The sequence below is a fragment of the Macaca nemestrina genome, chromosome 4, assembly GCF_043159975.1.
Source record: "Macaca nemestrina isolate mMacNem1 chromosome 4, mMacNem.hap1, whole genome shotgun sequence".
NCBI classification, from domain to species: domain Eukaryota; kingdom Metazoa; phylum Chordata; class Mammalia; order Primates; family Cercopithecidae; genus Macaca; species Macaca nemestrina.
Genome location: NC_092128.1, coordinates 41,708,475 through 41,723,808, shown reverse-complemented (window position 1 = coordinate 41,723,808; position 15,334 = coordinate 41,708,475). Strand labels below are relative to the sequence as shown.

At 36.0% G+C, this 15,334-nt stretch overlaps 1 protein-coding gene across 2 annotated transcripts in view; it reads left to right on the top strand.

Annotated features, from left to right (window-relative positions):
* Nucleotides 1–15,334, top strand: part of LOC105475504 (CF transmembrane conductance regulator) — a 184,064-nt gene that overhangs the window by 120,902 nt on the left and 47,828 nt on the right. For both annotated transcript variants that reach the window (XM_011730837.3, XM_071094576.1), the window contains 3 exons: nucleotides 3,069–3,219; nucleotides 4,129–4,356; nucleotides 7,312–7,412. In XM_011730837.3, coding sequence (XP_011729139.2) covers nucleotides 3,069–3,219; nucleotides 4,129–4,356; nucleotides 7,312–7,412 — 480 coding nt within the window. The remainder of the gene's footprint in view (nucleotides 1–3,068; nucleotides 3,220–4,128; nucleotides 4,357–7,311; nucleotides 7,413–15,334) is intronic.

Below are 15,334 nucleotides of genomic sequence, written 5' to 3'. Positions count from 1 at the left end.
TGGGAGTGATTTGAGAGGCACAAAGGGCTATCTTTCCCCAGATCACTGGCCACAAAGTGTGACATTTTGGCATTGGCATCGCTATTTTATGGAAGCCAACCTCCCCGCAAAAGGCCTGTATTAGAATGAAGATGGATTCCCTGGGTGGGTTACACTTGAAACTAGCCTCACCGTGAACATTTTAGCACAGAGTAGCTAGCCCATTCCCCCACAGTAAGGACCATAAGGAAGAGAGAGAAGCAAAGATAAGTTTTTGAACAAAAGAAAGGGGAAAGAAAAATCTAGGGTTTTATGAGGGCTGTCCCTGAGTGATAGATGTGAATAGGCCTCCAGGGAAGCCTGGCTCAAAGGCTGACTCTTTGGGTTGGGGTGACTGACTGGTGGTGAGAGTGGAGAAGAAAAGGGCAGTGGAGGAGGTGAAAGTGACCTTGGGACATCAGGTCTCCATACGTGACAGGATTTAAGGAGTGTTGTAAGCTGTGGTTGTTGGACCAGGTTTGAGCACAGCTTCCTGAGCTTCCTGACTGGTTTAGGTCAAGCTCCAGAGAGCAAATACCACAGTCTCAGTGATCTCCCTGGAGAAACAGTTGGAATAGGATGCTGCCCATGTTGGGATGAGTCATTGTCCCCTCTTGCTCTTTCCCCACCCCTGCAAAATAATAATACTGTATTTGATTGAACATATAAAACAAAAGAAGTATTATCACGTAAGTGTGTATATATAACCAACATTGGCAGGTGCAGAAAAATCAGACTGTCAGTTAGCCTCATCTGAAATGATTGACACAAGTATATTTACTGTTCCAAGTGAACTTTGGCATTTTGGATATCCTTCAGTTGTTCCGTTTAAAGATATAACTTAGAAGCAGCTGATGGAATATTTAAATCCATGCTTTGAATTCATGCATTCAAAGAAACATGTCCTGTGTCACTAAATGCTGACATTTGTTTTTCATGTTAAGAGTGTAAATAACTTGTCCCAAATATAATATTATTACATCAGATAAAAATTGGAATGTGAACCTCTTGACTTGATTTTGAAAGTATTTGCCAATGGTGCCTCTTGATAATTATTTGAGGCTCACTTCAAAACTCCTCTGTAAGAGTTAATTTTTAAATATTCATTTTATAAATTACCATTTTTGACATACGTGATGGCTCTCAAATTTTTTCTTTTATGCCAATTTGAATCACTTCTGCTCAACGTGTTTGTTTTTTGTTTGTTTGTTTTTAAATTGAGACAGAGTCTCACTCTGTCGCCCAGGCTGGAGTGCAGTGGTGCAATCTTGGCTCAATGCAACCTCCGCCTCCTGGGTTCAAGCAATTCTCTTGTGTCAGCCTCCAGAGTAGCTGGGATTACAGGTGCCCACCACCATGCCTGGCTAATTTTTGTATTATTTCACCACATTGGCCAGGCTGGTCTTCAACTCATGACCTCAAGTGAGCCACCTGCCTCAGCCTCGTAAAGTGCTGGAATTGCAGGTGTTAGCGACTGCACCTGGCCCGGTTCAACTTTTAATGCTAAGATTCATTTGTTGTAGTTTCACAGATGATTAAGCAGAGGTCTTTTATATTAATTTACCTATTTTATTTGTAAGAGAGTCTCATATTAAGAGAGCATAATATACGACAATCCAAATACAGTACAAATTTGGTTAATTTTGATTTTGTTAAATGATTAATCACAGGGGTCCTTTAAATTGTGAACTCCTCTGATTATACTTAATTGTGTTATACCTCTAGTTATACTTAATTTCAGACAAATAAAATTTAATTCTATTCATGACATTTCAGAAGCAGATCTGTTGCACAAAATAAAGCATACCTATAAGTTTTCTTTTTTAAAAAATATTTCTTTTCACTCTATTTTCTATTACTTTTCTCTTTTAAAATTTTTAATTTTATTGTGGCAAGTCCACTTAACATGAGGTTTACCCTCTTAACAGATTTTTATGTGTAAAATACAATATTGTTCACCATGGGCAAAATGTTGCATGGCAGATCTCTGGAACTTACTCATTTTGCACTACTGAAATTTTATACCTGTTGATTAGTAACTCCCCATTTCCCTCTATCCCCTGTCCTGTTGCCCATGGTTCTGTTCTTTGCTTCTTTGAGTTTGAGTATTTTGATATCTCATATAATCTTCATTCTATTTTCTAACTTTTGACAATGTTCTGACAAATTTGCTTTCTGGATTGGAGCACTGTATAGTGAAAATTGAAAATCGGGGTTATTTTCCACAGATTCCCACTATTTTACCCTGAGCAGACACTTATCTTGAAGGGTCTCAGGTTTGTCACTTGTGGAATGGGGAATATAAACCTAATAATGGTCCCTTTCAGTTCTAAAGTTATATCAGTTGAAAATGCATGTGTCACTTATGGAAACTGGTAGAGAACTGCCTCACTGAATAGCATACGGATGTTATAAAGTGTTTATTTTTTTTCCTTTCTGCTGACAGTTACTTTATTTATACTTTATTCAAATGGGTTTTTGTGAAGTAAGTGTTGGCAGACTTTGTACCTTTTAAAAATGTATGTATTTGGTGTAATGTAGAAATATGGAATTTATTAAGTATGATTTATTTCAATGTTAAGCATGAGAAAATATGCTCCAAAAGGTTAGATAGCTTGCCTAAATGACAAGCTTGTATTTCAAGCAGAACTTTCTGAATCAAAAGACTCCAAGATGAACGCCCAACTTTCAAAAACTGTCTAACCAAAATAAATCCTAAGATTTACCTTCATACTAAAATTATTTTAAAAGTTTATGTTAAATTAATATTCACTTAAAATGTATTTATCATACAATACTTTAAAGTGCCTGGGAAATGAAAATATCCCAAGATCAAAGAACACCATGTTTTCAAAACTTCAAAAATGTTATCAGTGACATGAACAATTTTTAAAATTTTCATAGAGCCTATGAAAAATGTACTTGCAAATGGTTACTTTCCGACTAGGAATAGAATGGGGAGAGTATTTAGAAATAAATCACTGACACACTTTGTCCACTTTGCAATGTGAAAACGTTTACTCACAAACATGTTTTCTTCGATCTCACAGTTGTTATTAATTGTGATTGGAGCTATAGCAGTTGTCGCGGTTTTACAACCCTACATCTTTGTTGCAACAGTGCCAGTGATAGTGGCTTTTATTATGTTGAGAGCATATTTTCTCCAAACCTCACAGCAACTCAAACAACTGGAATCTGAAGGTATGACAGTGAATGTGTGATACTCATCTTGGAAAAAAGCTACAAGAGCTATTTGAGATTCTTTATTGTTAATCTACTTTTCAAAAAAAATTCTGTTTTTAAACTTTCACATCATATAACAATAATTTTTTTCTACATGTATGTGTCTATAAAAGGAAACTGTATTACAAAGTACACATGGATTGTTTTTCTTAATTAACGGCCATGTGACTTCATTTTGGTTTTAAAATGGGTATATAGAATCTTACCACAGTTGGTGTACAGGACATTCATTTATAATAAACTTATATCAATTAAATTAAAAAATGATAGTGCTGCTATTACTAAAGGTTTCTCTGGGTTCCCAAATGATACTTGACCAAATTTGTCCCTTTGACTTTTTGTCTTCGGACACCCTTCCTTCATGTATTGGAGCTGCCATTTCATGTTCCCCCAAACTCTACTTGAGCTGTTAGGGAATCACATTTTGCAGTGACAGCCTTAGTGTTGGTACATTTTCAGGCAATAATTTTTCAGTGTATTTCTGCTTTGTAGGTTATTAGCTAAATCAAGTCACATAAACTTCCTTAATGTAGATACTTGAAAAAATTGTCTTAACATTTTTTTCAGTGATAATTAATTTAGAATTAGCCAGAAAATTCCCAGTGGTAGCCAAGAAAAAGGAATAAATGTTGGTGGTGATTTTTTAAGTTCCCATCTCTAGTAGCCAAGTAAAAAAGGAGGGTAGCTCATTAATAAAATAACAAATCACATCTATTCAAAGAATGGCACCAGTGTGAAAAAATCTTTTTAACCAATGACATTTGCGATATGATTACTCTAATTTAGTCTTTTTCAGGTACATGGTGTTATGAAATTGCATTCTGTGTTTATGTTATTTGCAATGTTTTCTATGGAAATATTTCACAGGCAGGAGTCCAATTTTCACTCATCTTGTTACAAGCTTAAAAGGACTATGGACACTTCGTGCCTTCGGACGGCAGCCTTACTTTGAAACTCTGTTCCACAAAGCTCTGAATTTACATACTGCCAACTGGTTCTTGTACCTATCAACGCTGCGCTGGTTCCAAATGAGAATAGAAATGATTTTTGTCATCTTCTTCATTGCTGTTACCTTCATTTCCATTTTAACAACAGGTACTATGAACTGATTAATTTTAGCTAAGCATTTAGTAAAAACTTTGTCAATGAATAAAATGCTGCATTCTTATAGGTTATCAATTTTTGGTATCTTTAGAGTTTTTTTGGAGTTTAATAATTAACAAATTTGTTGGTTTATCATTGAACAAATGATTTCTTTGAATTTCCATTGTTTTATTGTTGAACAAATAATTTACTTGAAGTTGGATATATATGGTATTATCCCTGTTTTCACAGTTTTAAAAACCAAGGCACGCAGATTGTCAGATAGCAATTCTGTGATTGAAGGGGAAAAAATGTCACCTCTTCATACTCATATTGATGAAGAGTCCTAGCTTCAAAATTAATAGATCCCTAAAGAAGGGAAATGAAGCATCTGCATTCACACACACACACACACACACACACACACACACACACACAGTTCCCCTTGTCGGTAAGTTTTGTTTCTTAAATCTCTACTAGGTAAAATTTGTTATCTAATTGCAAATTTTGCACAAAGTAAAACTGTCACAGAAAAGAAAGGAAGTCTCATGTTTTTCAAAAGAAAAAAAAAAAAAGAAAGTGCCATGTGTTTTAAACACAAATGTTCTGGATTGATTTTAGGATCTTTAGTGAAAAACAAAGTATTTCATAATAAGTAAAATAAAAATGTATGTAGGTAAATTTGTTTTCTCTAATTTAAGAATTTGAATTTCTGAGTATTTATGATAAGTATTGAAGTAAGTTGTTATATGTGACAGTGAATATTGGCAGAGTAAATGCCAAATCAATGCCAAATCTGGGAGATCATTTGATTGTAGGAACAGAATTCTGCTCAAACCAGAAGCAGGCATTTGTTGGAGTTACAGGAAGGCCTCAAGGAACAACGAGAAGGTGGTGCCATTTGACTCTTAAAGAAGCTGGAACAGGCACAAGAGAGTCAGCTGCAACTCTTCTTCTTCTTGAGTCTATATCTGTCCTGGGTCCATGCCTTTCTGTGACTGCTTCATTCCTTTCTCTCTCTGAAGACTGGTTTTCCTGGTGTACCAGTGCTATGCCACACTGACTTTATGTAGTGTCTCTGTTCTGGCCTCCTGAATTAACTGGCTTTCCTGGTGTACCAGAACTATGCCACATTGACTTTATGTAGTGTCTCCATTCTGGCTTCCTGAATTAACTGGCTTTCCTGGTGAACCAGGGCTATGCCACATTGACTTTATGTAGTGTCTCCATTCTGGCCTCCTGAATTAACTGGCTTTCCTGGTGAACCAGGGCTATGCCACATTGACTTTATGTAGTGTCTCCATTCTGGCCTACTGAATTAACAGGAGAGCTCCTCTGTACAATTGCAAAGTCCTGGAGAGAACAGAAAACAGGTTCCTTTTGGCTCAGGGGTCCACCTGCAGTCTACTCCACTGCTATGAGGATAGTGGGTTCGCCACCTTTGTTGTTCTCTCAGCTAGGGCAGTGGGAAATGACTCTATGAAGGAATATACATGGGCAGGCAAATGTACTAATCCTCATCAGTACTGCAATTTTAGGCAACTTTAAAAAATTCTTTTAAGTTATTTGAAAATGGGATCAAAGAAGGCTGAATTACATAAATGAAGATTTGTTAACAATGAATTCAAACCAATATAACACATGCTATACCATGGTTGAGTGTGATTGAGTCTTGATTTATTAGGGGCAATAATCAAAACATTTAACAATCATTATAGTACAGAACTTACCCATCAAATCAGATGGTCAGCCAGAGTGGATGTTGGTCACCCAGCTATTATTATCCCTGGCTCGACTGGTCTTCAGCTGTGTTAACTTGAAAACGTTAATTAGCTCTCTAAGCCCCTCATTTTCCTCAAGTGTAAACAGACACAATAATATTACCTATTCCATAGGTGTGGGTGAATAGTAAATGGGATGATTTGTCCAAAACACTTAGTATAGTGCCTGGTCCATGGTAAATACTAAATAAATGTTATCTGACTTATTATTATTAAAATTTTATCTTCTCATCTTAACCTTCAGAACAAGCAATATATTGGGGTCTAGATAAATCTAACCTATATGAAAATAATTTAGTATTACCTACAGATATATGCTCTGTATATTATGCCTTCTGTTAGAGGAATTGCAGAAACAAAAATTTCAATTAATAATAAGAGAAATTATTTCTCCCAACTGTAGAACCTTTTGACAATTTTATCATGCATTACAGGTGTAAGATCTCTTGATTGGGACTTGATAGTTTAACTTTATAATAATTTAAGAACATTCCTCTTAGAGAATTTTTATGGCCATAATACTGAATACTTACGAGTTTTAATTAGCGGTCCTTTTTAGCCCTTAAAAAAAAATTATTGTAATTAAACACTTAAGTATCATTCTTCCCAGGTGCACTAATCTTTTTTTTTTTCTTTTTTTATTTTTTTTTACATAGAGGGTATTATTTTCTCTTTCCAAATGGCAGACCTGTTAGTTTTCTGACTGTCGGGTGAAGTTCTAAGTCCATTTACTTCCCAACAGTATGCAATTAACAAATGTCCTCCTTGCAAAGGCGCAGAGCACATCTAAACATCTAAGCATGCAGATGCTGTTTGGACACACTATTCCCCTGCTTTTGGTTTCTTTGTATAGGAGCTCATCTGGATACAGGATATTTTCCCATTGCCCATTCTAATATTTGTTCTCTTATTACTTAGAGAATAATAGTAGAAGAGACAAATATGGTACCTACCCAATACCAACAGCACCTCCAACATCAGTAACATTTTTTAAAAAGGGCAACACTTTCCTAATATTCTATCACTCTTTGATTTAAAATCCTGGTTGAATACTTACTATATGCAGAACATTATTCTATTAGTAAATGCTGTGATGAATGAGACTTAAAAATTGTTAAAATCAGCATAAAATTGAAATGTAAATTTAATAACATGAGTTTCATTTATGTCTTTTGTGCATCTATAGGAGAAGGAGAAGGAACAGTTGGTATTATCCTGACTTTAGCCATGAATATCATGAGTACATTGCAGTGGGCTGTAAACTCCAGCATAGATGTGGATAGCTTGGTAAGTCATTATCATCTTTTTAACTTTAATGAAAAAAATTCAGACAAGTAAAAAAGTATGAGTAATAGCATGAGGAAGAACTATATACCCTATATTGAGCTTAAGAAATAAAACATTACAGATAAATTGAGGGTCACTGTGTATCTTTCATTAAATCCTTATCTCTTCTTTCCTCCTCATGGATAGCGACTATAAAGATCTAATACGGCAGTGAGCATTCTTTCATCTGTTTCCTTGTTCAGGATTTTCTAGGACCAATACCTGGGAGTTGTACTACTGGGTCATAGAATTCACCCATGCTTAACTGAGTGGTGCCAAATTGTCCTCAGGTCTGTTGTACTGACATATATCCCCATCAAGAGAGTGCAAGAGTTCTCATAGCTACATATCTTCAACAACACTTGGTGTCTGATAGATGTGAAGTGATTGCTAAAAATGTAGGGCATCTGGATACATAATTATTGGCTTTTGCTGTTCTCTTACATTAATTTCTTATTCATGTTGATTACTCATTTGTCACCTAGATTGTTTTTTCTTCCTTAATTAATTTGTAGGAATTTATGAGTTATGGATTGTCAGTTCTATACATTTCAACCATAATCCCTCAGTCAGTGGCTTGGCTTATAGAGTCTTTTGATGAAAAGAAGATTTTAAGTTTAATAAAGTTCAATTTATTGTCTTTTCCTTTATGTTTTATGCTTTTGATATCTTTATTAAGAATTCCTTCCTTATCTTGAGCTCTCAAATTTAGCAGCATAACATTTTTATACTATTATTTAAATGTTTTTCACATCATTTAGTGATAGTGCCTTTCTTATTCCTAAAGTGCTTATCTTTGCCTTCTCTCTTTCTGCTTGATAAATATTGCCACACATTTGTATACTGTATTAGTGTGTACAAAGACCACATTTTAGTTGTGTTATTTCTCTCATTTTGGTTTTCTAGAGTGCAGAGCCATTAATATTATAGTAATGTTTGTGTGCTAATACCATATCAGGGGCACAAATCCCATTGCAGCAGGACTGAGAAATTAAAGGAAATGATGCACATTTACCCATTTTTATTAAAAAAACCAAATGCATAATTTTCAATCAGACTATGTGGTTGGTCTGGATAGCTTCATCATTGAATTTTTAAAGTATTTTTATGCTACTGTATTTAAAATTATTCATTCAGCACTGCTTTTGTAGATGGCTTAGAAACCCAAGTTAAGAATGACTGTGCAACACTATTATTATACTCTTTTTAAAATTATGCTTTTTGCTTAAGTGTCTTTCCTTGTTCTCTGAGACAGTGTTCGTGTTCCCAAACCACACACAGTTATTCAGCTATAAAATTTGTATGATCAACTCCTGTCAGAACAAAGAGCATTATAAAAAATATCTCCAGGGAAAAGAAAACCCTTTTAATGCTCTCTTCTGGTCCATGTGTCTTCTTCTTTTCTTTAAGCATTTTCATAACACATTGAGCTGTAATTTAATCGGAACATGATTTATACTAAAGTTGGTTTCTTTACCTCTAACTTTTTTTTTTTAGTTTGATCAGCTCTTTTTAGCTTCTGTAGTTCTGTCTTTAATTCCATTCCAGCATGCTTTTGGAGTTGGGTCTCATAAATGTATAGAAATATTTCTGTTGGAAAACAGCAGGAGAATATTAAATGAATATTGTGCTTACATCTATTTAATTCTTTGCCCAACCTTCTACAACTTTGACTTTATATTTAAGCTCCTCATGCACTAACATGTTTCCTTACCTAAAAACATCTTTTTACCATGGATGTATACAATTCCTTTCTCTTTGCTGTATTAATTTTCTTGGTTTACATAGTAGCCTCTACACGTTGATGTCAAAACCTCTGTTTGGTGCATTTCTACTCTGCATGTTCAATCTCCATGAAAGTTTCTGTAAGGCATTTTCATTCCTCTGGTTTTTCACATGTGCATCCTGGCTTTGTGACCTGTGCTTTGATATTGTGCCTTTCATCTTGTGGCACTGAAGGATCTTTGCAAGGACCTATTATGTTATAATACAGTCTATGAAAAGTATCATTATTTGCACTTGATCACATTTTAAAAATCACATTCTTTTGTTTGAATATCAAAGCTAATATGTGAGTTATTTCCCTGCCAAATAGCACAAGTAGGCTTTCCTGGATGTTTATGGGCATTAATCTGGTTATTGATTCCCATCATACTGCTGTTACCCATGCCATTGCTAAACGTATACAGTAACTTTTTTGTTTTCACCTTGGCATATGTTGAGAGTAGGAAATAGATATGACTGTGCCTTCAAATTTTACGTTTGTATGATGTTAATCCCAAAGGTCCTTGTGACTTCTGAAGTAAAAACTCAGTGTTGTCATTTTACTTACTGAGTTGTTAACTGAATTTAGCGTTGAGTTTACAATGGAGTAAACAAGGTGTTTAGTTTGATGTATACTTCTACTTTTTCAGAAAAAAATGTTTATACTTGGAAAGAATAGTTTATTTACCCAACTGGCCTAGTTTAGACAACAACACAAAGTCAAATGTCAACATAACTCTGAAGTTATAAAAATGACAGTGTGGCTTTTTTTTTTTTTTTAACCTTCCACCTGGTGCTTAGGCCCAAGTGCCTAGCTTTCTGTAGTGCTCAACTAATAAAGGTAATGCTTTGATAACATTTAACCTCGAGTTGCATTGTGTCTGTGATCACATATCTCAAATATTGGTACACAAAACTGTACAACAACCTTTTTTATTAGATTTTCCTACTAAATTCCTTATTATATTCCCTAAGATAGCTTTTTCCCACCTTCTTCTCCCGTCTCAAGTGCTCCAATAATTCCAACTCCTGCACTTTCAGCCAGTGACTTTATTATATCTTTTTAAAAAAACTTAAAAAAAATTTTTGATGCAACCAGAAAGAATTTTCTCGTTTCTCTCCACTGGTTGCACCAGCCTACTGCACCTCTCCTCATGCACCACCTTCTGCTGGTGTTCTTGCTCCTATATTCAGGAGCAAGTAATATGCAATACCTTCCTCTTCGTGGGACCTTTCTCATTAGCATAAAAATACTTTCCCTTGATCTCCAGCTACTATCCCGTTTCTTTGACCTATATATAGCAAAATATCTGAGAAAGGACAACTTTCCATCTTTTCCTCAACCTACTTCCATTTTTTTCTCAATCCACTTTCATTTCATTGTTTTCCTCAACCCATTCTTTCCACAACCTACTTCATTTTATTTCCATCAGCACCATAACTCAGGATCAACATCTTGTCAGAGCCAATTTCCTTGTCTCCCTTAACAGCTCCAGCAGTATTTATGCCATGGACAAGTTCTTCTTGTGATACTTTCTCTCTTGCTTCCATGACACTTCTCTCGCTTCATTTTCCTTCTACCTCTCTGGCTCCTCCTTGGTCCCTTTTCCTGGCCCCTTCTCTCAGCCCTGTTTTACTGACACTCTCTAGCTGTTATTTTCTAAACCCATGCTTCAGAAACCATCTCATGATGAATCTTGGAAGGCCGAGGCAGGTGGATCACTTGAGGTCAAGAGTTTGAGACCAGCCTGGCCAACATGGTGAAACCCCATTTCTCCTAAAAATAACAAAAATTACCTGGCCATGGTGGCATGCACCCAGCTACTAGAGAGGCTGAGGCACGAGAATTGCTTGAACCTGGGAGATGGAGGTTGCAGTGAGCCGAGATCGCGCCACTGCACTCTGGCCTGGGCGATAGAGGAGACTCCATCACACAGACACACACAAAGAAAATAAACCATCTCTTGATGAATCATAAATTCGTATCTCTAGTTTAGACCTCTATCCTGCTCTCTAAATGTGTATCCAGCTCTCATCTTGACACCACCATATGTTCATAAAACACAATTACAGAATGTCTTTCAGTAGGCTTGACATTTTAAGGCATGAGTTTCTGTTCAGTATCTCCTTAAAATATACCCAGGGTCTCAGGAGACTATTAAAACAAGACAAAGCTTCTATTCTACTTACTAATGTGTCTGGCCTTATTTGGCAGGTTGGATAAAAAGTCATCTGAACATTGTCACTTTATGAATAATATAGTTTAATAGTTTGTGAATCACCCCTGTAATTTAATAAATAGTAAAATTATCAGAATCTAATTTAATAATTCCTGTTGGAACACCCCATGTTAGGGGATTTCCAGTTATTTCAATTGATATCTCAATGTTTTAAAAAGTGTTTATTTCTATTAATAATTCACTCTTTATTTTAACATAAATTGTGGCTTCTATCTCTATTCACTTCAATTGTATTTCTCATACCATTCTATAGACGGGGTGAAAAGAAAAGTGTTGATTTTTTAAAACTCCATACCTCAAATACTATATGAATTTATAGTTGTTATTGCTAAAGCAATTATCTTATATTTTTTCCTCCAAAAGAAAGTTGTGTGCTGGTTTATTTTCTTCGGACTCATAAGATGCCTTCAATTTTTAGTAACATAAGTCTTCTCTTTCTCCTATTCTTAGCTACTTAAGCGTTATGTAACTTAAATAAGCACTTAAGATTTCTATCTGTATGAACGAATAAAGATTAAACAAATAAGATCTAGAAAGGGTGACAAGGTGATGCTTCAAACTGAACCATACCAAGCCATCTAGCGACTGATAAATTACTCACACTCATAGTCACATTGTTGGAAAGCAGCCATTGACAATTCAGTTTGTTTCAAGACTGTCTACCACATAATGGGCACAACTAAACGATTACTTTTTGTCTTTTACTGTTTGTTTTGTTGATCAAGTGACTGATTGTACAATGACCAACAAGAAGTCTGATGTGTAAAGAAAAGGGGAACCTGGCTTTTCTGCCTTACTCCTGTTGCCTAATTCTGAGCATGTGGATATTATTCTGTTTCTTTAATTCTCCCAGAGAAGCAGCAGATAAACCATCCCTGTTTCCATTAGCTGTCTACCCTGTTCAACTTTGTGTTTCTGATAACATAAGAAGAAGAAAGCCACCAGGGTAAGCAGGGAAGGCAATGAATCTGCAAGGCTTGTGGATAGATTTCTGTTAGTGAGGCTCTAGAAAATTCTTCCAAGATTGATGCAATCTGAGAAGAGTTTTCTGTCGATAGAAACTCCCGCGGTTTCTCCTTTGTCCTTTTATTGTCTGTGTTTGTTTTGGGTTCCAGTAAAGATCAAGCGACTGATTGTACAATGACCAACAAGAAACCTGATGTGTGGAGAAAAGGGGTACCTGGCTTTTCTGCATTACTCCAGATGCCTAATTTTCTTGTACTGAAAGTAGTTTTTGCTGTAAGAATCTGAGGGGAGGAGTCATTTCTTCAATTTTTTTTGGTCTCCTTTTAATGGTTTCTTGATCACGTCTATCTTTATTTTTCTATTTCCACAAGTCTTTGTGGTATATTTTCCTCTCATGACCTCTGTCTCAAGACTTCCTTCCATCCATCTCTTCTCATTGCATCCTGTAGAGTATCTGTGGTAAGAGCCCTGCATTCCATTCTGGCCTTGCCACGTGTGGCCTTGGGCAAGTCCTAGATTCCTTGAGGGCCTTATTTTTCTCATTTGTAAAATGAAACCCTTTGGTGAGAAGTTTTCTAAGGTTCCTTCCAGCTTTGAGAATCTCTCTCTTCTAGATCTTTTCAAATCTTGATTAGCGTGTAGGCAGGTATTATTCCACATCCTGACAGGAATCACATTTCTGCTACTATCCCTGAATGCTAGAGTCCATTGATTAAGTTATTCACTGCTGCAATTATCAGAGCTGACCAAAGAACTCTGAGCCAGTGTGTAACGAGAACTAACAAATGAAATGCCATTATTATGTTCTAGAGTCTTGAATTAGTAGAAGAGGTTTAACAAGAACCCTAAGAGATTGCTGGAATGTTAAAAACAAACAAACAAAAAAGGTTGAAAGGTTTAGAAAATTCACTGGGCTTTGTGCCTATCATTTTACTTCCTGGGTTTAGATAACCTCATTTTTGCAATGAAGGAATGAATTAGATCACAAGTTCTCATCCTAGTAGCACATGCAGAATCTTTATAAAAACACAGAGTAGCCAGGTGTGGTGGCTCATGCCTGTAATTCCAGCACTTTGGGAGGCTGGGGCAGGTGGATCACTTGAGAACAGGAGTTGAAGACCAGGCTGGCCAACATGGCAAAACCCTGTCTCTACTAAAAATACAAAAATTAGCCAGACACATGCCTTCCAGCTACCGGGGAGGCTGAGGCAGAAGAATCCATTGAACCTGGGAGATGGAGATTGCAGTGAGCCAAGATAGCTCCACTGCACTCCAGCCTGGCGACAGAGTGAGACTCTGTCTCAAACAAAACAAAACAAAACAAAACAAAACAAAAACACAGACTATTCAGGGTCCACTAAAACCTGTGAAGTCAGTTCTCTTGGTAGGGGGCAGGGTGACTGAGTATGATGTTTGTCATTTTAAAAGTGCTCCGGGTGATTCTAGTGTGTATCAAGCAAGACTTGTGAACCACTAAACTACATGCTAAGACCCATTTTAGCTCTGATTTTCTGTGAGTCATAGCAGAGGACTCAGGAAACTTTTTCAATAAAGACTACGATAGTAAATATTTTCAGTTTTGTGGGCTGTGTTGTCTTTATGACAACTCAACTCAGTGTTTGTAGGGCAAAGCAGCTGTACATAATATGTAAACTAATGGGAGTAGCTACATGTGTCCTGTGGGTCATAGTTTTGCTGACCCCTGGTCTATGTCATAGAATTTCCTTTTGAATTGATGGACCACCAGCAAATGACTTTTGTCCTATATCAATCAATGATACATACATAAATCTCTACAAGACATGTAAAGGATGAGGCTTAATGACAGAGTAATTTGGGGAAGACACAATATTGCAAAATTCCAATGTTTGGAGAAAAATCGTATTAAAATAGTGAAAACTGTGAGAAGGCATTTTGATTTGTTGTTTTGGATTCCTCTTTTTGCAAATTCTTTTGAAATATTTTCAGTGGAAGTCACATAAATCCAATTGCATTCACCAAGCTAGATTGTAATTAAGCTCCAGAGTAAGTAATAGATGTGATGAGTGATGTCTGAGCTTTTACATGGAAGAGTAAGTTTGAGTCTTCGTTTGCCCATTTACACACTTAGTACCATGTTTACCAAAGTTCTTAGTTATTGAAAATGGGCACCAGCATATTTTGAAACCTTGGTGTTAACTTGGGATATGCCTTTTGTCATGTTGCAAATAGGTTTTGTTTCTGTTTTATGAAGATCACCATCTCTGTCACTTCTAATAGAAAAAGTGACACTGACTTCTCAAGTGATTTGACACAGGTTAAAATACGTAAACCATTTCTGTAGAGAGCAAGCTGTAATAATACACTAAAGGGCTAGGTTTATAGTATAATATAAATAACTCATTTATGCTGTTAATAATTTATAGCAACATGGCACTTGACTGACTTTTTATGTGCTCTAGTCGTGTAAGTAATAGATGTTGAAACATAGACCAGAGTTTCAAGAACATGTTTTGGGCAGAGTCTGTTTTCTTGCTATTATCTCTTAGGTTTATGTTCATGGCCTAAAGATTATGCTAATGGATCTAACTTGGCCTTGGATATCAGGTCTGTGTTAGCGAGTATTGAAAAGCATAGTTTTTGCCTACTGAGAAGGATTTATGATTTAAAACCCCTAAATCTCCCCTTTTATATACTTCATACTTACAAAATTTTTCCTGTGAAATGTGTGACTTTTTTACATTGTGCCTGTTTTCTAGATGACTCTCTTCATATTTATTTCTTACAATCCTTCAATAACTATCAGTTATGAAGTCTCTTTATAGTGTTGCCAGCCAGATCTCAGGTGTGTGAAGTGTATTTTCTATTATGGCTTTTGGGGTATGATGGCACATAGTTTGGGTGTTAATGCCTAATCTTGATGTGCTGGCTTCT